The sequence below is a fragment of the Hemicordylus capensis genome, chromosome 5 (genome assembly GCF_027244095.1).
Source record: "Hemicordylus capensis ecotype Gifberg chromosome 5, rHemCap1.1.pri, whole genome shotgun sequence".
Classification (NCBI taxonomy): Eukaryota; Metazoa; Chordata; class Lepidosauria; order Squamata; family Cordylidae; genus Hemicordylus; species Hemicordylus capensis.
The window spans coordinates 9,300,308-9,319,985 of NC_069661.1; the positions used below are offsets into that span (position 1 = coordinate 9,300,308).

General features: G+C 45.6%; 2 protein-coding genes across 6 annotated transcripts in view; one reads left to right on the forward strand and one right to left on the reverse strand.

Moving 5' to 3' along the window:
- CTNNA2 (catenin alpha 2) overlaps positions 1 to 19,678 on the forward strand; it is a 783,863-nt gene that overhangs the window by 498,031 nt on the left and 266,154 nt on the right. The window contains exon 1 of one of the 5 annotated variants that reach the window (XM_053257025.1): positions 7,031 to 7,167. The exons of the other annotated variants lie outside the window; for them this stretch is intronic. The gene's annotated coding sequence lies outside the window, so the exon portion shown is untranslated. Of the gene's footprint in view, positions 1 to 7,030; positions 7,168 to 19,678 lie in introns of those variants that run through there. 5 annotated transcript variants of the gene reach the window in all.
- On the reverse strand, positions 4,527 to 6,443 carry LRRTM1 (leucine rich repeat transmembrane neuronal 1). The gene has a single exon (XM_053257026.1). It carries the CDS (start codon positions 6,178 to 6,180, stop codon positions 4,612 to 4,614), a length of 1,569 nt encoding a protein of 522 aa, XP_053113001.1. The 5' UTR covers positions 6,181 to 6,443; the 3' UTR covers positions 4,527 to 4,611.

Below are 19,678 nucleotides of genomic sequence, written 5' to 3' on the forward strand. Positions count from 1 at the left end.
AAAATAGCTTGGGTTTCCAAGTCTCACCTGCTAGACATACTAACATTTCGTCCTGACCGAGATAGACACACCCTGATCCCTGGAAAATATAAACATTTTGTCTTGACTATTCTCTGTCTTTGTCAGCTCCTTATTTCTTGGACCTCCTTTGCTAAGCGGTCTATTTACTAAGTGGTCTATTTTGCTAAGTGGCCTATTTAGTATTTTGTTGCCCTTTCCCGGAACGCCTTTCACCTCATACTATAAAGCCTTTCCCCCAAACTTCATGAGACATAATCCACAAACACACACACACACCATTACCTATAGGTTGGCATCTCAGCAATGTGTGTGTGTGTATCTGTCTGTTTGGCTGTCTGTCTCAGAGAGTGAGAGAGAAAAACTCCTGTTTTCCCCTTTTCTTCCCTCTTTTCTCCTCTTGCTTGTTCTCGCTAATCTATATACATTTCTGTTGTGGCAGAGTGCTCACTGACTAGTGTTCTTAAAATTGCCTTTCGGAGAGTCATTGGATACAAGTCAGGTTTTGCTCAGTGTCCCTTTCCTAACCGAGAGTAAACAGGCAATGAGGAACACATTTTGTGTGTCCTTCTGGGAAGTTAGGATTACCCCCTCCCCGGGCCTTCAGAGAGGAAAATAATGCTCATACGGATTACTGAGCACCTTTGCTTGATCTACAGGAGCTCCCAATCTGTAGATTGTCTGCCTAACTTTCCTCCTTTCACTGACAATTGAGAGCTCCTCCTTAGACCACTGTGGAGAAGACTACTCTTGCTGCACAGACAGTGCTTAACGTATTTCCCACTCACCTAAAGACCCCTGCAGTACACGATACCCATTAACCTTGGATCAGATTCCCCCTGTATTTTCCACATGCAAAACACCGTTCTGTATGCACAATGTGATACACTATCATAGATGTTGTGGTGATGAGGCTTCTCCCCATCTTGTACCCCAGGAGGGTGAGGGCGACCTGAAAGGAAGATCACTCAACCCTCATGACCATTCCAACTTGCACACTGTAGCAGTCCCTTAAAGCCAACGCGGTATGCTTGTGTGAGTGTGGGTGCACACACTGACTGTAGCAGGGAAGGATTGGTTGTTTGTTTGGAGGACTCCTGCAGGTGTGCAGGAGGGGAGAAGTCAGTCGGTGCCTTCCTTGCCACGGTTTTAATTGGCCCAAGCAAACAGATGCTTTTCAGATGCTGCAGTTGGATAATCTAATGTGGGGAATGGCGAGGACTCCTGAGGTGTCGTCCTCCTCCTGTTGCAACTGTCACATGTGCACTTTAAATGCGGTGGTGTTCAATCAGATTGCTGACAGCTGCCTGGAAGAAAGGGGAAAATGACGGCAGTTTTCTTTGGACTGCAGGAAATTAATGGGAGCCCTTTTGGCCGGGAATTATTAACGTGCTTCTTGTCCTAACTTTCATTGTTGTGGAAGTAGCCTGTGGGAGCCTTACTTGGGGAGCAGCACAGCTTGAACTGATTGTGGCACAGAATGGAGAAGGTGGCCGAAAATCCCTCTAGGCTGTTTACCGGCCATTTCTGTTAGGCATCGATTGGTTATGTACACATGCATTGGGATTTTGTATCTATCCCATGCATTGGGTTTATTTTGTTTTCCCACCTCCCAATATTTTGGGAGTCACACCCAAAAGCCATGGGTGGTCCAATTGTTTTGTTTAGCAAGATTATGAGGAAAGGTGGCGTAATTAGCACAAGTGCTAAAGAGCTCTTCAACTTCCAGAATATCTATCTATCTATCTATCTATCTATCTATCTATCTATCTATCTATCTATCTATCTATCTATCATTGACTTAAGCTGTCAATTAGCTATATGAGAATCCAATGAATGAATGAATGTACTGCAAAAGCTTTATTTATTTATTTATTTTCCGTAAACCTGCCATATCTAGATGACAACCCCCATCCTTGGCAAACAGCATGGCAAATTTGTCTAGGCATGCACAAGTGTGCTGTCACACAAGAGACACTAACACTCCATATCCCTGTCTACCTGCCTTCCTGTCTTTTGAGTGTGTACATATAACTGGAAATGCATCCTGTCAAGATCAGGTTCTTTCAGAGTCTCTCTGTCTCATCTGGCATGCCCTCTCAATTCACCGTAAAGCTCTGTGATTCTAAACAACCTTCCATATGCCTGGAATTGTTGCAGATATGCCCCCCACACACACAACAGCCTCTTCACATAGCAAAAGGCAGTGAGATAATTTATAGTTGTTCTTTGTGGTAGTTTGGGGGAGATGTCCGTTTAACTTAGCATTGCAATGAGATGTTTTCTGTTTCAAAACAATGGGATGTTTTGGTACCCCAGTGGTGTGATGGGAGGGGACGAAATAATTGTCTAGTAGCCAACCTGTTGTCCACCCCCGCAAGGGTCTCTGTCCTTACTTATTGGGAGTTTTCTCATTAGCGTACAATCTTCCAGGATCAGGTCCTTGCAGATATTGGTGCAGAGTGAGACCTGCAGCAGAGCCTCTCCTCCATTAGCAGGCTGCCTTTAGCCTGCCATCCTAGTAAATGCCAAGTCCCTTACTCAGGTGGCATGTAACAGGCTTTGGAACCAACATATTTACGGTGGGGTGGGGCTTTGCAATGAAGAATCTGTTCTCTCCTGACATAAGGAGCCCTGTCCATCACGGAGCGCTCTGCTGTGATGTGTCCATGTTGCAGAAGTGGCCAGAGAAAATAAGCATACATCCTTCAAGGGCTGAGCCCAGTGAGAAGTGACTTGAGAAATAAGCCTTCCTAATACACATCCACATTGCCTGCAAGGGACAGCTCAGGTGAAACCCTAGTCTGCTTCATCTGCATCTTCTGGATCTCTCTCCCCCACCCCCACCCCCTTTGGCTTCTCCAAGCAGGTGGCAGTTGTCTGCTTCCCATGTTTATTTGCTTCAAAGCAGTGACATTTTGAGTTAATTACGGATAAGCTCGTTCTGTGGCATTTGCTTCTGCCCCTGCCAACACTGCCACTCATTAAATACAGGCAAAGTATGCATGCATTTTTACAAAATCTCTCCTGCATCCTTTTTGCTCAAATGGTAAGCTGTCTGATGATGATGATAATGAGAGAGAGAGAGAGAGAGAGAGAGAGATGCCTCCATCTAAGGTTGCGCTCAAAGACTCCACAGGTAGGCTGTGAAGGCCGACAGAAGGTTCTAAAACAGCAGTGGGAGGGGACTGGGGATGACAGGTTCAAAACCCAGGGGGAGGGGGCAATGCAATATAGGAATGTATAGAAGGGTGTCGAAGTAAAAAAAATGAAGGGGATCTGAATTAGCACATTTTGCTCTTTGTATCTCATTAATGATATCCATGCCAGCCATTAGGAGGGCATGTCTAATGAATGCCTTTGCAGTCCATCAGCAAATAAAAGGTGGCCAACTTGACCATTGTGGGATATGCTACTCCCCCACTCTTGCCCCAAGGCCTCCTCTACCCATTATGCCCCAAGATTGACCTGCTACATTTCATTTGAGATTTGACTCTCCAGCCACTCAGAGAGTCTTTCACTCCTGCAAATGGACCTGCCCCCTCCCATCACCTTCCACCAGTGCCCGTCAGAAGGCACCGGGTATAGGCTTCCATTACTTTGGGAAGGCTGCTGAATAAAATCATGAGTGGGGCAAATGGCAAGAGATCTGAAGTACCCCATCCAGGCTCTAGGGGGCAGCAGAGGAAGAGGAGGAAACGGCAATTTCAGGCAAGCTTGTGGTGGTTCTGCCCATCCCCCTCCCGACCACCAACTGTGATATTGCGATGAGGACCATTTTGATGGGGGCGCTGCATTTCAGTGGCTCTTAAAAGCACCTTACAGGGGAACATTGCTTCCAAGCCTTCTGCAGTGTTGTCAGAGTGCCACAACTGCCACTAATAGAACATAAAGCCTTCTTAGTTAGTCCAGAACCTTGCCTGGCCATATATAGTCTTTACAGGTAGCAGAACAAGGAAATGAATAATATTTATAGCACAGTGCTTTGCTTCCCAGTCCAATAGGGACTTAGTGCAACCAGCCCCTGAATTCTCAACCCATGGAGCCATCCGGTTAATTTGAATTTTTGCATCTGCACAGCTGGCTTGGAACTAATGTTTTCTAACTTGGGCGAGAGAGAGGTTAAGTTGAATCCCGCCCCCCCCCCCCCACCTCCTCCAACGCCTTGTTTTGCATGTTGAACAATTCAGGTAATGTCACCAGTCTCTAAAAACTGTAAATGCTATTTAGCTTTTATTTTAAACATGTCTTTGTTGTAGTTTTACAAAACAAAAAAAAAAATCAATAATTGGTACTCTGTTTTTTCACTCTCTGTTTTTTTTCTGAATATTGACAGATCTTTAAAGAGAGCTGTTATGTGAAATATTTTTTTTATTTTGTTTTAAAGTTGACTGTCTTGAAGGTTTTAAGCCACAATAAAGCTAAAATATCGTCTTTTTTTTTAATTTTTGACACCTCCTCTTTTTCTTAAAACAATTTCAGCAAAGAAGAGCACTGGTAAGCAAAAGTCAACCCACATCCAACCGTCTCTTTATTTGCCCATTGCTATTTGGTTGCACACTTTGTTAAATCCCCCACTGGAAAAGAATTAAATCACACCTCACATTCCCTTGCTGGCTGCTGGTGGCAAGTACAGGATCCATACTCGTTAATGATCACCAGAGCTCCTTCAATGTGGTTGGGTTTGTAATCAACATAATACTCCTGGGCTGACATAGCAGCCATTTGATGCATGGTCTGTTTCTGTTTCTGCTTTCTACGCTGTGTCACAAAACACTGTCTCAGTTGCCGAAGGCTGGCAGGGAAACACTTCCAGGAAACGTACAACACCAAAACCACAATGAGGAAAGAGAAGATGAGGGCCATGGTCCCTGTTACCACCTTGTGGATCTGAACAGCATTCTCGGTGTTCTCGTTGGGCATAGTCACCATGTTGGCATTGGTTGTTCTATCCCCTTCGGTGTCCTGCATGTCGTAGTTTAGAGTAGCAGGGTTGTAGCTGGAGGCTTGGTCACTGTGGTTTGCCACAGCCAACAGCAGGTTAATGTCAGTCGTGGGGTCTGTTGCGTCTTCACACAAGTGAAAAGCATAGACTGCATCCAAGACATCCTCACCCTGTGCATATTCAGGGGTGGCACAGAGCAGGTTGCTGTCATAGCGGCCCTCAAAGTTGCTCAGCCAGGAGGCCAAGGCACAAATGTTACGGCCACAATCCCAGACGTTTGCCGAAAGGCTGATGCTAGTGAGGGACTTCCAGGAGTTGAGGATTCTCGGGTGAATGTAGGTGAGCCGGTTGGAATCCAGCTGAAGGGACTGGAGGTGAGGTACACTTTCAAAAACATGAGGTTCCATGTATTCAATCTCATTGCCTGAGAGATCCAGTTTTTCCAATTTCCATATCCAGTCCAAGGAATTCACCACAATGGTGACCTTATTCCTCCGTAGGCAGAGGGAGTGTAAAGAGATGAGCCTCGGGAAATGGGCCAAGTTGACTTTGACCAAGTCATTGTGCTCGAGGTGCAGCTCGGTGAGTTTGAACAAGCCCGCAAAAGAGTTTCGAGCCAGGCTTTTCAACTGATTGTATCCTATGTCGAGAAACTTCAGGCTGCGGCAGTCCTGGAAAATGCGGACGGGCACAAACTTGATGGCGTTGGATCGCATGTGCAGAGTTGTCAGCTTCCGCAACCCATGGAACAGGTCCGGCTCCAAACCCTGCAGATTGTTGTAGGATAAATCCACACTGCGCAAGTTTGGCATGGGCCGGAAGGTGGTGTTGGGCAGTTGGGTTATTTTGTTGGAACTCAGGGTGAGTTCTTTAACTCTCCGCAGCTTTTGGAAAGCATTTCCCTCCACTGAGCAAATGTGATTGTGATCCAGATAGAGCCACGTGAGTTGCATTAACCCTGTGAACTGTCCATCATGCAGCTCCGAAAGGCTGTTGTACCGCAACGACAAGCCCATCACGCCCGACAGGTTGTGCGGCATCTCTGTGAGATTCAGCGACTCGCAGTACAAAAGCCTGCCCTCACACCGACAGAGCTGCGGACACCCACTATTCACGGCTGGAAGCATTTTGAAAAAGATACCCAGTGTGCACAAGATCAACCCTGGGGGCTTCCTCAACAGCCAGTTTACACAGACACCAATAAGAAGGAAATCCATTAGCAAGAATATCCCCAAATGCGGTGGAGAATGTCCATTGAATCTTTTGTTCGTCAGTTTCCCTTCCCGTACGAATTCTACATCATATTGTATGTAAAACAGGGGGCGAGGGGATGGGGACGAGGCAAAAACAGGAGAATCATGGGGCCAAGTATTTCACTTCGGGGTGTTTTTGGCTTAAAAAAAACACAACAGCATGCGGAAATCTGTACAGCATTAAAGTTCAGAGGCATTCAAAAGGTACACAGGATTTTGTCCATCTTAGATGCCGCAGCAAAGAAAAGGACAATTAGTGGGGGGGGGGGATCTCTCTTCAGGAAAGAATGAAATTAAAAAGTGTCTTACCCACCCTTTTCCAGAGAGTGACAACCTCCATTCAGCGGCTTCCTTTGTGTTTGGACTTAATTATATGCAGGGCTAAAAAAGAGCCCTCTGTTGCTACAAATTCTGTCTCTTTCAGCTTTCTGCGTGGCTGGCAGGCTCACAATGTCTCACTTCGCTTCGTCTCAAAGGGCGAGAGGCATGTCCAGCTAGCTTTCCTTTTTTCCTCCCTGATTTTTAAGCTGACTCCTAGGACCTTCAAGTTTCAGAAGTATGGGCATAAGGGTTGATCTTCCTTCCTTCCTTCCTTCTCTCTCTCTCTCTCCCCCTCTGTCCTCTGTGACGTGGGGAATGAGGAGGGGGACAAAATGAAAGAAAGAAGCCCCTTCCAGAATTCTTTACTTAACAGCTCCCCAGGATTTGATCATCTCTTGAATGTCCATAACTGGAGACGAGCAGCGACCACCTTCTTACTCCACTGAGACAGCTTACAATTCATTCAATGACCGGACTGGCTAAAGATGGCTTTATTTCCCATTCCTGGTTCGCTTTGTTTGTTAGAAGATGCTTAGAGCAGAGACAGAGAGAGACAGCAAGAATTCCTTCCTTCCAGCCGAGCAGTATGTCGCTACAGCATGCAGAGGCGCCTAGTTCTCACTGAGTGTCGTAAGCTGTTCATGATTGTATGCCTGCGCCGTGCTCACAGACATGGGCAAATGGGAAAAGGGGTGGGCATAAAACCAACATTTTAGTGAACCAGTAAAGGAATATATGTTCTCTGATGAAATGGAAAATACTTTAAGCCCCTCTCGCTGCTGCTCAAACACACACACACACACACACACACACACAGCTGCTGTTGCTGCAGCAAGACACTGTTAAGGAGGAAGCGATGAAATTAGATGCCCCATTCCTCGCTTTGTTCCAAGGGTCCGGGCGCACAAGGCACGTAGGGATTCAGACCAGGATGGGTGGGCATGGGTTTGCCTTCCTGGCCTTCAGGAGCATGTCCATCTTTTGATCCTTGGAGGATTCTTTTCTGTGGCTTGAGAGGAGGATTTGACTTTTCTGATTGTTTCCTAGGGAGAAGTGTGTGTTGTGCGCTCTCTATCTTGCATTCCTCGTGATGATGTGTGCGTGTGTCTCGGGGAGCGAAGCTTTCTCCTGCTTTTCTTACACAAATGCCCATGAGGCTCTTGCAAGTGTGGCTAGGTTTGTGTGAGCTTGACTCCCGTTTGGTCTTTTTTGCATTAAAGGCAATGTGTTGAGTATGCACTCTTGCTAATATCATCTTGGTGACACATAAACAATTGCAGTGCTCTGTGCTACAGTGTGGAAAAGTGATATAGGTTAGAATGCTGCATTTATGAATGTCTCCCATGCTCTTTCACTTCTGGACTGTGTGTCTGTGTGAGTGCATCTTGGGGCAGGAAGGGTGGTGTTAGACCCACAGCTTGCTAAGACTGTGCTGCTGTTTTGTTCAATGGACCAAGCAATGCCTGCCTGCTAATATTCAGCCATCATTAGGTATGGAAAAGGCCATTGTTTCCCAGCGTTTTCTGCATCCTTTAGTGAGTTGGGGAAGAAGTACCATTCTGTTGCTAGGGAAATACGGTCCAGTCTTCTGTTCATTTTGCCACACACCTGAAAGTCTGCTGGTGGCCAGTGCTTTCAGGGCAAGTTATTCAAGCTTCGGTGTTTTGATACCTGGATTCTTGATCCTGGCACATCTGATGTGATACGAAGGCATTGAATAAAATAGACAAGATTGATAGAAGGAGGCTTCTTCCTCAACAGCTGCTCCACTAAAATGGGTGAGCCATGGGGCTGGGAGATCTTGTTGTCTCCCTCCGTGTCAACCAAAATCTGTGTTTCTTCTGAACGTGCGTGCTTTTTCTATGCATCAAGTTGGGCGGGGGGGAGGAAACTCAAATGGGTTAGAATTGCCATTCTAGGGGAGGGAAATCCCAAAAACGTGGTCCGTGAAAAATATCGGCAAAGACACCGAAACAAGCAGCCTTCTGACACCGTGTGTACATTTGGAAGATGGATTGTGAAAATAAAAACAACATTAATTCTTTACTGGGCAATTTTCTTTTTCGGCAGCTCATGTATTTTAATGGGAGTAATGGACACTTAACGCAAAATGCAAAGCTTGAATCCTAACAGGAGTACATCTTTTGCTGGTGGTGGGGGGGAGGGAGGGAAAGGCACAGACTCCTCCTCCTAATTCTTCATTCTCTCCTCAAGCTGTTCTGTGCTGCTGGTTCTGCCCAGTGGTAGCAGTGTATACAAAACCAGCAGGGGAGTTGGTAGCAGGCAGACAGGCGGCGTGGAGGCTATAAAACCTATAGCCAAAGGCTGCACAGATGCGCTGGACAGTAACTCTTGTAGCCAAGGAAAAGGTCAGGCCGCACATGGAAGATTCCGTCAGCCACAGTGGCGCCGGAACCATTAGCAATGCAGATCTGGGTTCAGGGAGCAGGCGCCTTGCGTGTTCAAAGGAGTGTGGTAGTCCTCTGTGAATGGAGGTTCAGCACATGTCCCTCAAGGCTCAGGTGTGTGTGTGTGTGTGTGTGTGTGTGTGTGTGTGTGTGTGTGTGAGAGAGAGGGGGGGGGGGAGGGGGGAGAGAGAGAGGGAGGGAGAGGGAGAGAAGGAACAATTTGGGAATTCTGAGGTGAAAGCCAGAACAAATCCAACTTTGTCTAAAATGGGAGCAGTTTCAAGGCAATTCAATTCCGTCGTAGGTCAAATGATGGAGTAAAGGGTTACAGGATTGTTTTGGGTGTGCCAAGGTAAGCAGAGTGCTGAATTCTCTTGAGAACATGCAAAGATGGCCAACATTGGAATGTGATTAAGAATCCCTTCTCTGTTGTATCCCTTGTCTATGTTGGAGCTTTTCTCTTAAGAGACTATCCCTGTAAGTCAACAGTTTCAAGTATCCTGATGGTGGTGATATAGGAACATAGGAAGCAATGCCTCAGATCCTTAGTCCATCTCGCTCAGTATTGCCTACACAGATTGGCAGCAACTTCTTCAAGGTTGCAGGCAGGAGCCTCTCAACCCTCTCTTGGAGATACCAGGGAGGAAATTTGGAACATTCTGCATGCAAAGCAGATGCTCTAGGGAATGTACTAAAATGAATGTCAGGGAATGCCCCTCAAAAGCCCTGCTTCCTTCCAAACGACCAGGAAATGCATTGAATTTCCAAATGGCCAGCAGCCATCCAGAATTTCCATGCATTTCTATGGCCCTTTGGAAGGAGGAGGAACATAGAAAGCTGCATGATTGCTCCATCTAGTTCAGTATTGTCCTGTCAGTAGCTTTTCCAGAGTTGCAGTCAGGAGTCTCTCCCAGCCCTACCTGGAGATGCCAGGGTGGGAACTTAGACCCTTCTGCATGCAAATCAAATTATTAATAATAATAATAATAATAATAATAATAATAATAATAATAATAATAACAACTATGCAGCTGCTCATCCCAGCGTGGCCCCATCCGCTAATGGGAATATCTTACACTGCTCACACATGTAGAGGGTATTCTCACAATGGAGGGGGGAATATAGGAACACAGGAAACTGCCATATACTGAGTAAGACCATTGGTCTATCTAGCTCAGTATTGTCTTCATAGACTGGCAGCGGCTGCTCCAAGGTTGCAGGCAGGAATCTCTCTCAGCCCTCTCTTGGAGATGCTGCCAGGGAGGGAACTTGAAACCTTCTGCTCTTCCCAGATCGGATTCATCCCCTGAGGGGAATATCTTGCAGTGCTCACACATCAAGTCTCCCATTCATATGCAGCCAGGGCAGACCCTGCTTAGCTATAGGGACAAGTCATGCTTGCTACCACAAGACCAGCTCGAACCAGCTAGGCTCCTTTAGCCCAGTTTCCCCCCATTATGAGGACCACCGGGCTTGCAGGTGAACCCGGTGGTTCTCTGGTGGCTAGCCCACCAAAGTAGCCCTCCCCTTAAATGAGGTTAGCAGAGCGAGCGCACCACTAACCTCATTTTGGCAACTGTGAATCGCCACGGCACAGCTGTTCGCCACAGGAACCCGTGGCGAACAACCCGTGAGGAGACCTCCTGCCAGGAGACCCCCCTGCCAGGAGGCTAAAACAAGCATCCCCATCTCGGGGGTCTCCCCAGGATGCCCCACACAGCTGTGCGGGGCATCCTGGGATTTCCAGGGGCCAGCTGACCCCCGATCCCCTCAGCCCCTACCGGCTCCATGGCAGAGTAATGGAGGCAGCCGATCTGGCCACCCAGGGCACTTCACACGGCTCGTGTGAAGCGCCTCCTTGTCTTACATTCAAATGGAAACGCCAACAGTCCCTCTTAGCAAAGTGAACAATTCATTCTTGCTGCCACAAGATCAGCTCTCCTCTCCATCATCTTCTCCCACAAGAATTTGCCCACCCTAGGAGATTGGACAGAGGGGGCCTCCTGTGTGTCCTGGTGCTGCTCCAGCGGAGGTTTGTGTGATGGCCACACAAGGCAAGGCTTTCTCCGCAGTGCCCTCCTCCACGGCAGAATGCTCTCTCCGTGGAATGGCAAGCTTTTAGATAGGAAATTACACCGAGTCAGACCCTTGGTCCATCTAGCTCAGTGTTGTTTACCCAGACTGGCAGCAGCTTCTCCAAGTTACAGGCAGGAGTCTGTCTCGCTCAGCAATATTTAGAGATGCCAGGGAGGGAACTTGGAACCATCTGCAGGCAACTGCTCTTCCCAGAGCAGCCCCATCCTCTAAGGGGAATATCTTAAAGTGCTCGCACATGTCATCTCCCATTCAAATGCCAACCAGGGTGGACCCTGCTTATCAGAGGGGACAAATCATGCTTGCAACCACAAGACCAGCTCTCCTCTCCTTGCCTCAATTAAAAGCCAGTCAAGTATAATACCTAGAGTGTCTTGACATACTTGAGGTTCAGATTCCTGTTGACTCGTGACCTCACAGGCGTAGCTTGTGATGGGGCATAAATGGAAGGGCTGGTGGGCATTCTGGGTAATGTTTGAATATGGGAGGGGGCAGCAGAGGAATCCCATGCCTCTAACCTTTTGTGATGCTTCCCTTAGCCACTGTTTGTATAAAGCTACATATTTGACAGAAATAAGGAGGAATGGGTGGGGTTTGTGAATTTCATTAAGGGGTCGCTTCTCTCTCTCTCTCTCTCTCTCTCTCTCTCTCTCTCTCTCTCTCTCTCTCTCTCTCTCTCTCTCTCTGAATTAGAGTCCTGTCTGGAGAGGAAAACAGCTGGCAGGGAAAGTGTTACACCCCCCCCCTCCCCTGCTCTTGACTGCAGTCTCCAATGGCTTCTTTCCATGAAAAACAAATATCAGGGGAGAGTTCCACGAAGAGGCTGCAGCCTATGAAGAAGGGCTGTAGCTCCGTAGAGCACCTGCTTTCTATGCCAAAGATCCCGATTCAATCTCTTCTCTCTCCCGGGAAGGCTAGGAAGGACCCCTGTCTGAAAGCTTAAAGAACTGCTGTCAGTCCGTGCGTTTACAATCTTGAACTAGAGAGACCAATTGTCTGACTCGGTAGAAAGCAGCTTCATATACTAGTGTGTTAATAGTTTGGCTGTCAGACAATGTGGAGGCTAAGACATTCACTTTTGAATGTTTCCGGAGACTAAACAATGTTCTGTCTTTTGTAGGAGACAGAGGAGGGAGGAGAGCTGGTCTGGGGAGGAGAGCTGGTTTTGTGGTAGCAGGCATGAATTGTCCCCTTTGGGAGACTGTATGTGAGCACTGTAAGATATTACCCTTGGGGATGGGGCAAGAACATATGCATGCTTGCATGCAGGAGGTCCCGTTTCCTCACTGGCATCTCCAGAAAGGGCTGGGAGATAATACATCCCTGTTAGATCAGGCCCAAGGCCTATCTAGACCAGCATCCTGTTTCAAACAGTGGCCCACCAGATGCATCTGGGAAGCCCACAGGCAAGAGACAATGGCATGCCTTCTCTCTTGCTATTGCTCCTCTGCAACTGGTACTCAGAGGCATCCTGCATTTGAGGCTGGAGGTGGCCTTTAGCCCTCCAATTAGTAGCCATTGATAGACCTTGCCTCCATGAAGTTATCCAAACCCCTCTTAAAGCCATCCAGGTGGTTGGCTGTCACCACATCTTGTGGCAGATAATTCCACAAGTTGATTATGCGTTGTATGGAAAAAGTACTTCCGTTTGTTGGTCCTAGATTTCCCGGCAATCAATTTCATGGGATGACCTCTGGTTCTAGTGTTATGTGAGAGGGAGAAGAATTTCTCTCTATCCACTTTCTCCACACCATGCATGACTTGATAGACCTCTATCATGTCTCCCCATAGTTGTCTTTTTTCTAAACTAAATAGCCCCAGGTGTTCTAGCCTTGCCTCATAAGAAAGGTTCTCTAGGCCCCTGGTCATCTTGGTTGCCCTCTTCTGCACCTTTTTCCAGTTCTACAATGTCCTTTTTTAGATGTGGTGACCAGAATTGTATGCAGTACTCCAGGTGTGGCCGCACCATAGTTTTTTCTCTTGAGGCTTCTTAGGCCTCATGAAATCTAAGTAAACTTTTGGAAAAGATAAACTGTAGAGTGACACATTGGTGAAACTGAGATTGGCTAGAATTTAAATATTTGAAGAGTGGGGGGACAAAACAAAACAGAATATGCTCTTCCCTCATTCCCCCTTCCTAAGAATAAACAATTTATTGTGTGTTCTAGTTCCATATGTGAAAACCTGTTTTGTTTTGTTAGTAGGCATGTCTTCAGGGTTTTCATTTTTAATCTGTTTTATGTTGTTGTAAACTGCCCAGAGATGGAAGTTTGGGACAGTTTACAAGTTTGAAAAATAAATAACATTTTTTAAAATATAAATGTTATTTATAAATATCATTTTTCTATTAAAGAACCAAACAAAAATGCACACAAATTATAACCTCGTAGAATGTTGCAAATGCTCTATTGAGTTATTAATCTACAGTGTCTTATTCATATTGATGAGAGGTCATCAACACTATATTTACATATGTAAATGTATCTAGTCTGGCATCCTGTTTCCCACAGTAGCTCACTAGATGCTTTCTGGAAGCCCACAAGCAGGAGATGAAAGGAAGCCATCTGTTCCACCATTGCACCTGCCTTCAACTGGTATTCTGAAGCATCCTCCCTCTGAACCTGGAGGTAGCACATAGCTTTCAAAATTAATAGCCACTGATAGACGTATCCTCCATGAATTTGATTATTTTTTGTTTGCCTATCTCAGATTTGTCTATATTATCTTTGAGAAATTCAATCTTTTTTTAGAACTTAACGTAGAGTCCCTATATATTGCAATTGGTGGTATATGTGAAATCTCTATCTGGCATGTTGGTGGGGAAAACCACCTGTGCCCACACATCTTTGGAGGCATAATACTGAGGGGGAGCTTTCTGGATATTGCTGTCATTTGATTCTGGAAAATCCTACATTCCGTTCTCTGGAGCATCCAATTCAGGTTTATCCAGAAGTCAGTGATGGGTATTTTTAAAAGGTTGAACCGAAACAAATTATAAATTAAGACTTCCATAATGTATCAGACCTTTCTGGAGCGCTTCATTACTGGAATGGAAAACGTTAATTCATTTCTTTGTCCCAGTTTTGGTAGATATCAGATTAGGTTGATAATCTCCGGAGTAATGTTTCTGGAAACAGTTGTTAGATATGGGTGTATGGTTATATATTTTGAAGTTACCTTTCTATCTGAGTAGTCGTTATTCCTAAATCTCAAATAAATGAAACTTGATTAACTTATTAAAATAACCATAAGGTCACACACATGGTCATCTGGGGGTGTCTTGGGGTAGGGAAGAGCTGGTTCCCAGCATACAAGCAGAGGCTCTGTGTGTCTCTGCTAACTCACCCTGCAGATGACTGAGGATTCTGGCTCTCCTGGACGGCAAAACATAGCTGGATCCACCGGCAGCCTTCTTTATCATAGAATCCCTGGCTAGAGGGGGCAGGCAGAGGAGATCTGCTGCTGTACCTCAGTACAGCAGCGGTGGCATTTTCAGACAGCATGCTTTACCACAGGTTTACTGCGAGGCTTCACTGCAAGTTTGAAGTTGCCCCCCAAAAAAACACAAAAAGTGGAGGTTTTTTTACCCCAAATATATATTGGGCTACACTTTAATGTGTAATTAAAAACCTAAATTGTGTGTGAAGTGGTCCCTGATAACTTTCAGGGACTTTGGAGTAAATATGGCTGATATGTGAATGCACACCCTCCATTCCAGAGGAGATGCAAACTAACAGTCGGGTGTGAAAGACCTCCAGGTCTCCTCTGCCTGCCCCTCTAGCCTCAGAAATCTAGGCTCCCAGCAGCCATGAAGAGGTTAAAATGGCAAATGCACCCACACAACCAAACTCTGAGGTAAGAGAGGGCTTCTCTTCTCCTCCAGTCTCTCTTAAGATCAAGGTACAGCAGTTGAAATTGTTATCACTGGCAGCTTCTCAGATAACACAAAGAAGTGTAACTACCAAGTCTGCTGAAGAGGTGAATCTACATGTAAAATAGCAAGCAATACTATTTAAAAATCAAACAAACAAACAAAATGGAATGCAATTGTTTCTCAGAGCAGGACTCTCCACGCACAATATCCCAGATAATCCCAGCCAGATGTCCTAAGATAATGTCTCACCCCAGCAATGTTTAAATGTTCTCTTTGTAAGTGTCTTTCTGACCACCTTTCTCTTTCTGAACCACTTTGGCTGAGTGAACAGGTGAGAGATTGCCAGGAAGCTGAGAAAGATAAAAGTAATATATTTGCCCAATTCAGACATTATACAGTACACGTGTACATATGTCTGTGCACTCATACATGTGTTTGTGTGAATGACTGTACCTGTGTTTGACATAGTTGCAGGTAACCACTTTGGGGACTTTTGTTGAAAAGCAGTGTATAAATATTTGATGTATTCATGATTGGGAAATCTGAACCAGTCAAATATCTGCCCTGTTACATCTCTCCCAAGCCTGATGTTAAGCTGAAAGAGCAAGACAGTGTGTGGATTCATGTATCCTAATCTGTAAAGCCAGAGTAATATGCAAAACTGTACAAAGTATTTATTATGAACGTTAAGTTGACCATCTTAACTAGAAGTTCCTTTCTTTTTAGTGCCTTAATTTTAAAGGTAAAATGTGCCGTCAAGTCGATTTCGACTCCTAGTGCCCACAGAGCCCTGTGATTTTCTTTGGTAGAATACAGGAGGGGTTGACCAATGCCTCCTCCCACACAGTATGAGATGGTTCCTTTCAGCATCTTCCTATATCTCTGCTGCCTGATATAGTACCAGCAGGGATTCGAACAGGCAACCTTCTGCTTGTTAGTCAAGCATTTCCCCACTGCACCAATTAAGGTGGCTGTCTTAATTTTAAGCACCTTAATGCTCATCTTAAACCAAAGGTGTTTTTAAAAACTCATATAAATTGATTTATGGTTTGCAGTGTTCTGGAAAGTGGACCCCCAGGAGCCTCACAGTGTCAACAGAATGCTAAATCAGACAACATCATCTTATAAAACATTTCCTATGCCAGTTTCCCCTGCTAACTGAACAAAGAGACACTTTTAAAGTGGTTATGCTCTTGTATTTAGCAGGGGGAGAACAAAGGGCCCAATCCAACCCCAGCACAGTATCCCTTCAGTGGCTGTTACTGATATCTGCTTTATGTTTATTTTTTTAATTGTGGGACGGGGACCATCTTATTCATGTATTATTTATTTTTCTGTGTAAACTGCTTTGAGAACTTTGGTTGGAGAGTGGTATATCAATAGTAGTAGTAGTAGTTTAGAACAAAACTGGTTATTTATCACACCTATTGGAACCTACTTTTCTGGGCTGGGTAATATTCCTTCCTTTCAGTCCTTCAACAGTAATGTGACAAATGCAGAGCTTGTAACCAGGAAATACGATACACAGGGCCTAAATTCAAAAACTCTTGATCAAAACTCAGAACTGGTAGCTCCAAGCTTCTTCAGAAATAAATTCCATTAAGGTCAATAATCTAGTTGGGGGGAAATGGAACAGACAGTGCATTTGCAACATAAGAGCAGATGTTTATCCAACCGGTTTTATTCTCCTGTTGCACATAGCTGAGATAAATGTCATGACAACTAGGCTGAACAATCTGAAAAAGAGAAGAGATTCCTTAACAGTGTCTGTTTCAGGTCATTGCCTTGATTTCAAGCCTCGTGCAAGGCAAGGGATGCACAGATCTCTTGTGCATTAACTCCTCTTAGGAGAGGGTTCAACACGGCACATCTCATGCCTGCATCCAAATCTCTCCCCATCACAATTAATGGGAGAAGCTTCCTTCCAGAAGGGAGGTGACAGGAGTATATCTAGGCCCTCCCTTCTGTAAGAGATGGTTGGCAGGCATGGCCCGGGAGATTACGGCTCCTGAGGGGAAGTTCCAACTGCTGCCTTGACCCACACTCCTGGAGGGAGCCAGCCCTCTTTCAGAAGTGACCCACACAAGCTTTGACACCTTTGTGTTGTAAATATATTTCATATTGCCGTTAGTCATTCTGGATTCTTCCAGCATTCAAAACAGAGGAGAAACTATCACCATTCTTCATTTATCTTTACATCATCCGCTTTGCCAGCCTGGCATTCATTTATAACTTGCTTTTAACTCCATGAAGTACTGTAGCCTCTGTGAGTGACATAGGTTGTTAGTTATTTTTACAGTATGGGGACACAAATTGGAGGACACCAACTTCCTTGATGATTTCTCTGCTGGACTTGGACGTGAATGCAGGTCTTTTTCTAGCTCTACAACAACAACAAACCATTCATTCATTCATTCATTCATTCAACACATTTTTATATCTCCCAAAACACAGGTCTCTGGGCGGTTTACAACAAAACAAAGGCAGTCAAGACACATTTGTTCACCCAGGCTTTTAATTACACAATTAAAACAATATCTAATTAAAAGACTGGGTGGACAAGTGTGTCTTGACTGCCTTTTCAGAAGTTGTAAGAGATGGGGAGGCTCTTATTTCAGCAGGGAGCGTTTTTCAAAGCCTCTGGGCAGCAATGGAGAAGGCCCGACCCAGAATAGCCACCAGACGAACCGGTGGCAACTGCAGATTAACCTCTCCAGATGATCTCAATGGGCGGTGTGGTTCATAGCAAATAAGACGTTCTCTTAAATACCCAGGGCCCAAACTGTTTAGGGCTTTATAGGTTATAACCAAAACCTTGTATTTTGCCTGGAAACTTTCTGGCAACCAGTGTAGATCTTTTAATATAGGAGTGATATGATTTCTCCGAGATGACCCACAGATGAACCTGGCTGCCACATTCTGGACCAACGGCAGTTTTCAGACTATGTACAAGGGCAGCCCCACATAGAGCACATTGCAGTAGTCAAGTCTGGAGGTGACCAGCAGATGTACTACTGTTCTGAGGTCATTTATCTCAAGAAATGGACGCAGCTGGTGTATCAGCCAAAGCTGATAAAAGGCACCTCTGGCCACTGCCTCAACCTGGTACACCTGGAGAGGTTTGTGTCTGGGAGCACCCACAGACCACAAACCTGTTCCTTCTGGGGAAGTGTGACCGCATGCAGAACTGGAGATCAAAATCATCGCACGAGTTCAAACCCCGCACAATAAGTACCTCCGTCTTATCTGGATTCAGCCTCAGCTTGTTACCTCTCATCCAGCCCATCACTGCCTCCAGGCAGGCATTTAGGGAGGTTATGCCTTCTCCTGATGATGTTGACATGGAGAAAAAGATTTGAGTGTCATCAGCATACTGAAAACACTCTGCACCAAATCTCCTGACGATCTCTCCCAGCGGTTTCATGTAGATGTTAAACACCATCGGAGAAAATACAGAGCCCTGAGGGACAGCATACTGAAGTTCGGTTTTTGAAGGACAACAATCCCCGAGGGACACCATCTGGAATCTGCCCGAGAGATAAGAGTGGAACCATTGCAAAGCAGTGCCTCCCACCCCCAACTCCCTCGGACGCTCCAGAAGGATACTGTGGCCAATAGTACTGAAAGCCACCAAGAAGTCCAAAAGGGCCAACAGAGTCACACTTCCTCTGTCAATTCCCAATTGGAGATCATCCATCAGACTGACCAAGGTAGTCTCCACTCCATAGCCCACACAAAAGCCGGTCTAAAACGGGCCTAGATAATCAGTTTCATCCAAGACTGCCTGGAGTTGGGAGGCCACCACCCTCTCAATTACCTTGCCCATCCATGGAAGTTTGGAGAGAGGCCTGTAGTTGCTCAACTCTGAGGAATCCAAGACAGGCTTCTTCAGAAGTGGTCTAATAATTGCCAAAAGAAGGCATCCTGCCCTCCCTCAGAGAAGCATTTATGATCTCTACCAGGCCTTCTACAACAACCTCCCTGCCAGATAGTATTAGCCATGTCGGGCAAGGGTCAAGAGGACAGGTGGTGGGCCGCACCATTCCAATCAGTTTGTCCACATCCTCAGGAGTCACAAACTGGAACTGATCCAGCCTGACCAATAAGAGGAGTTGCTGGACACCTCAGATTCAGACACTGCAGTAATTGTAGGGTCTAAATCCAAGTCGGCCTGAATATGAGATATTTTATCCACACAGAAATCATTAAACACCTCACAGCGGGTAATAGCTGGTTCCAAATACTGATTCAAGGGAGGAGGGGCACTTACTTAGCCCTCTCACAACCCTGAACAACTCCACTGGACATGAACTTGTGGATGAAATATGGGCTGAAAATAATCGCTTCTTATATACCATTTTTCAACAAAAGTTCTGAAAGCAGTTTACATAGAGAGCCAGTGTGGTGTAGTGGTTAGAGTGCTGGACTAGGACTGGGGAGACCCGAGTTCAAATCCCCATTCAGCCATGATACTAGCTGGGTGACTCTGGGCCAGTCACTTCTCTCTCAGCCTAGCCTACTTCACAGGGTTGTTGTGAAAGAGAAACTCAAGTGTGTAGTACACCGCTCTGGGCTCCTTGGAGGAAGAGCGAGATATAAATGTAACAACAACAACAACAACAACAACAACAACAACAATAATAATAATAATAAAATAATGAAATAAATAGATATAAATAAATAAATAAATAAATAAATAAATAAATAAGGATCCCTGTCCCCAAAGGGCTCACAGTCTAAAAAGAAACATAAGATAGACACCAGC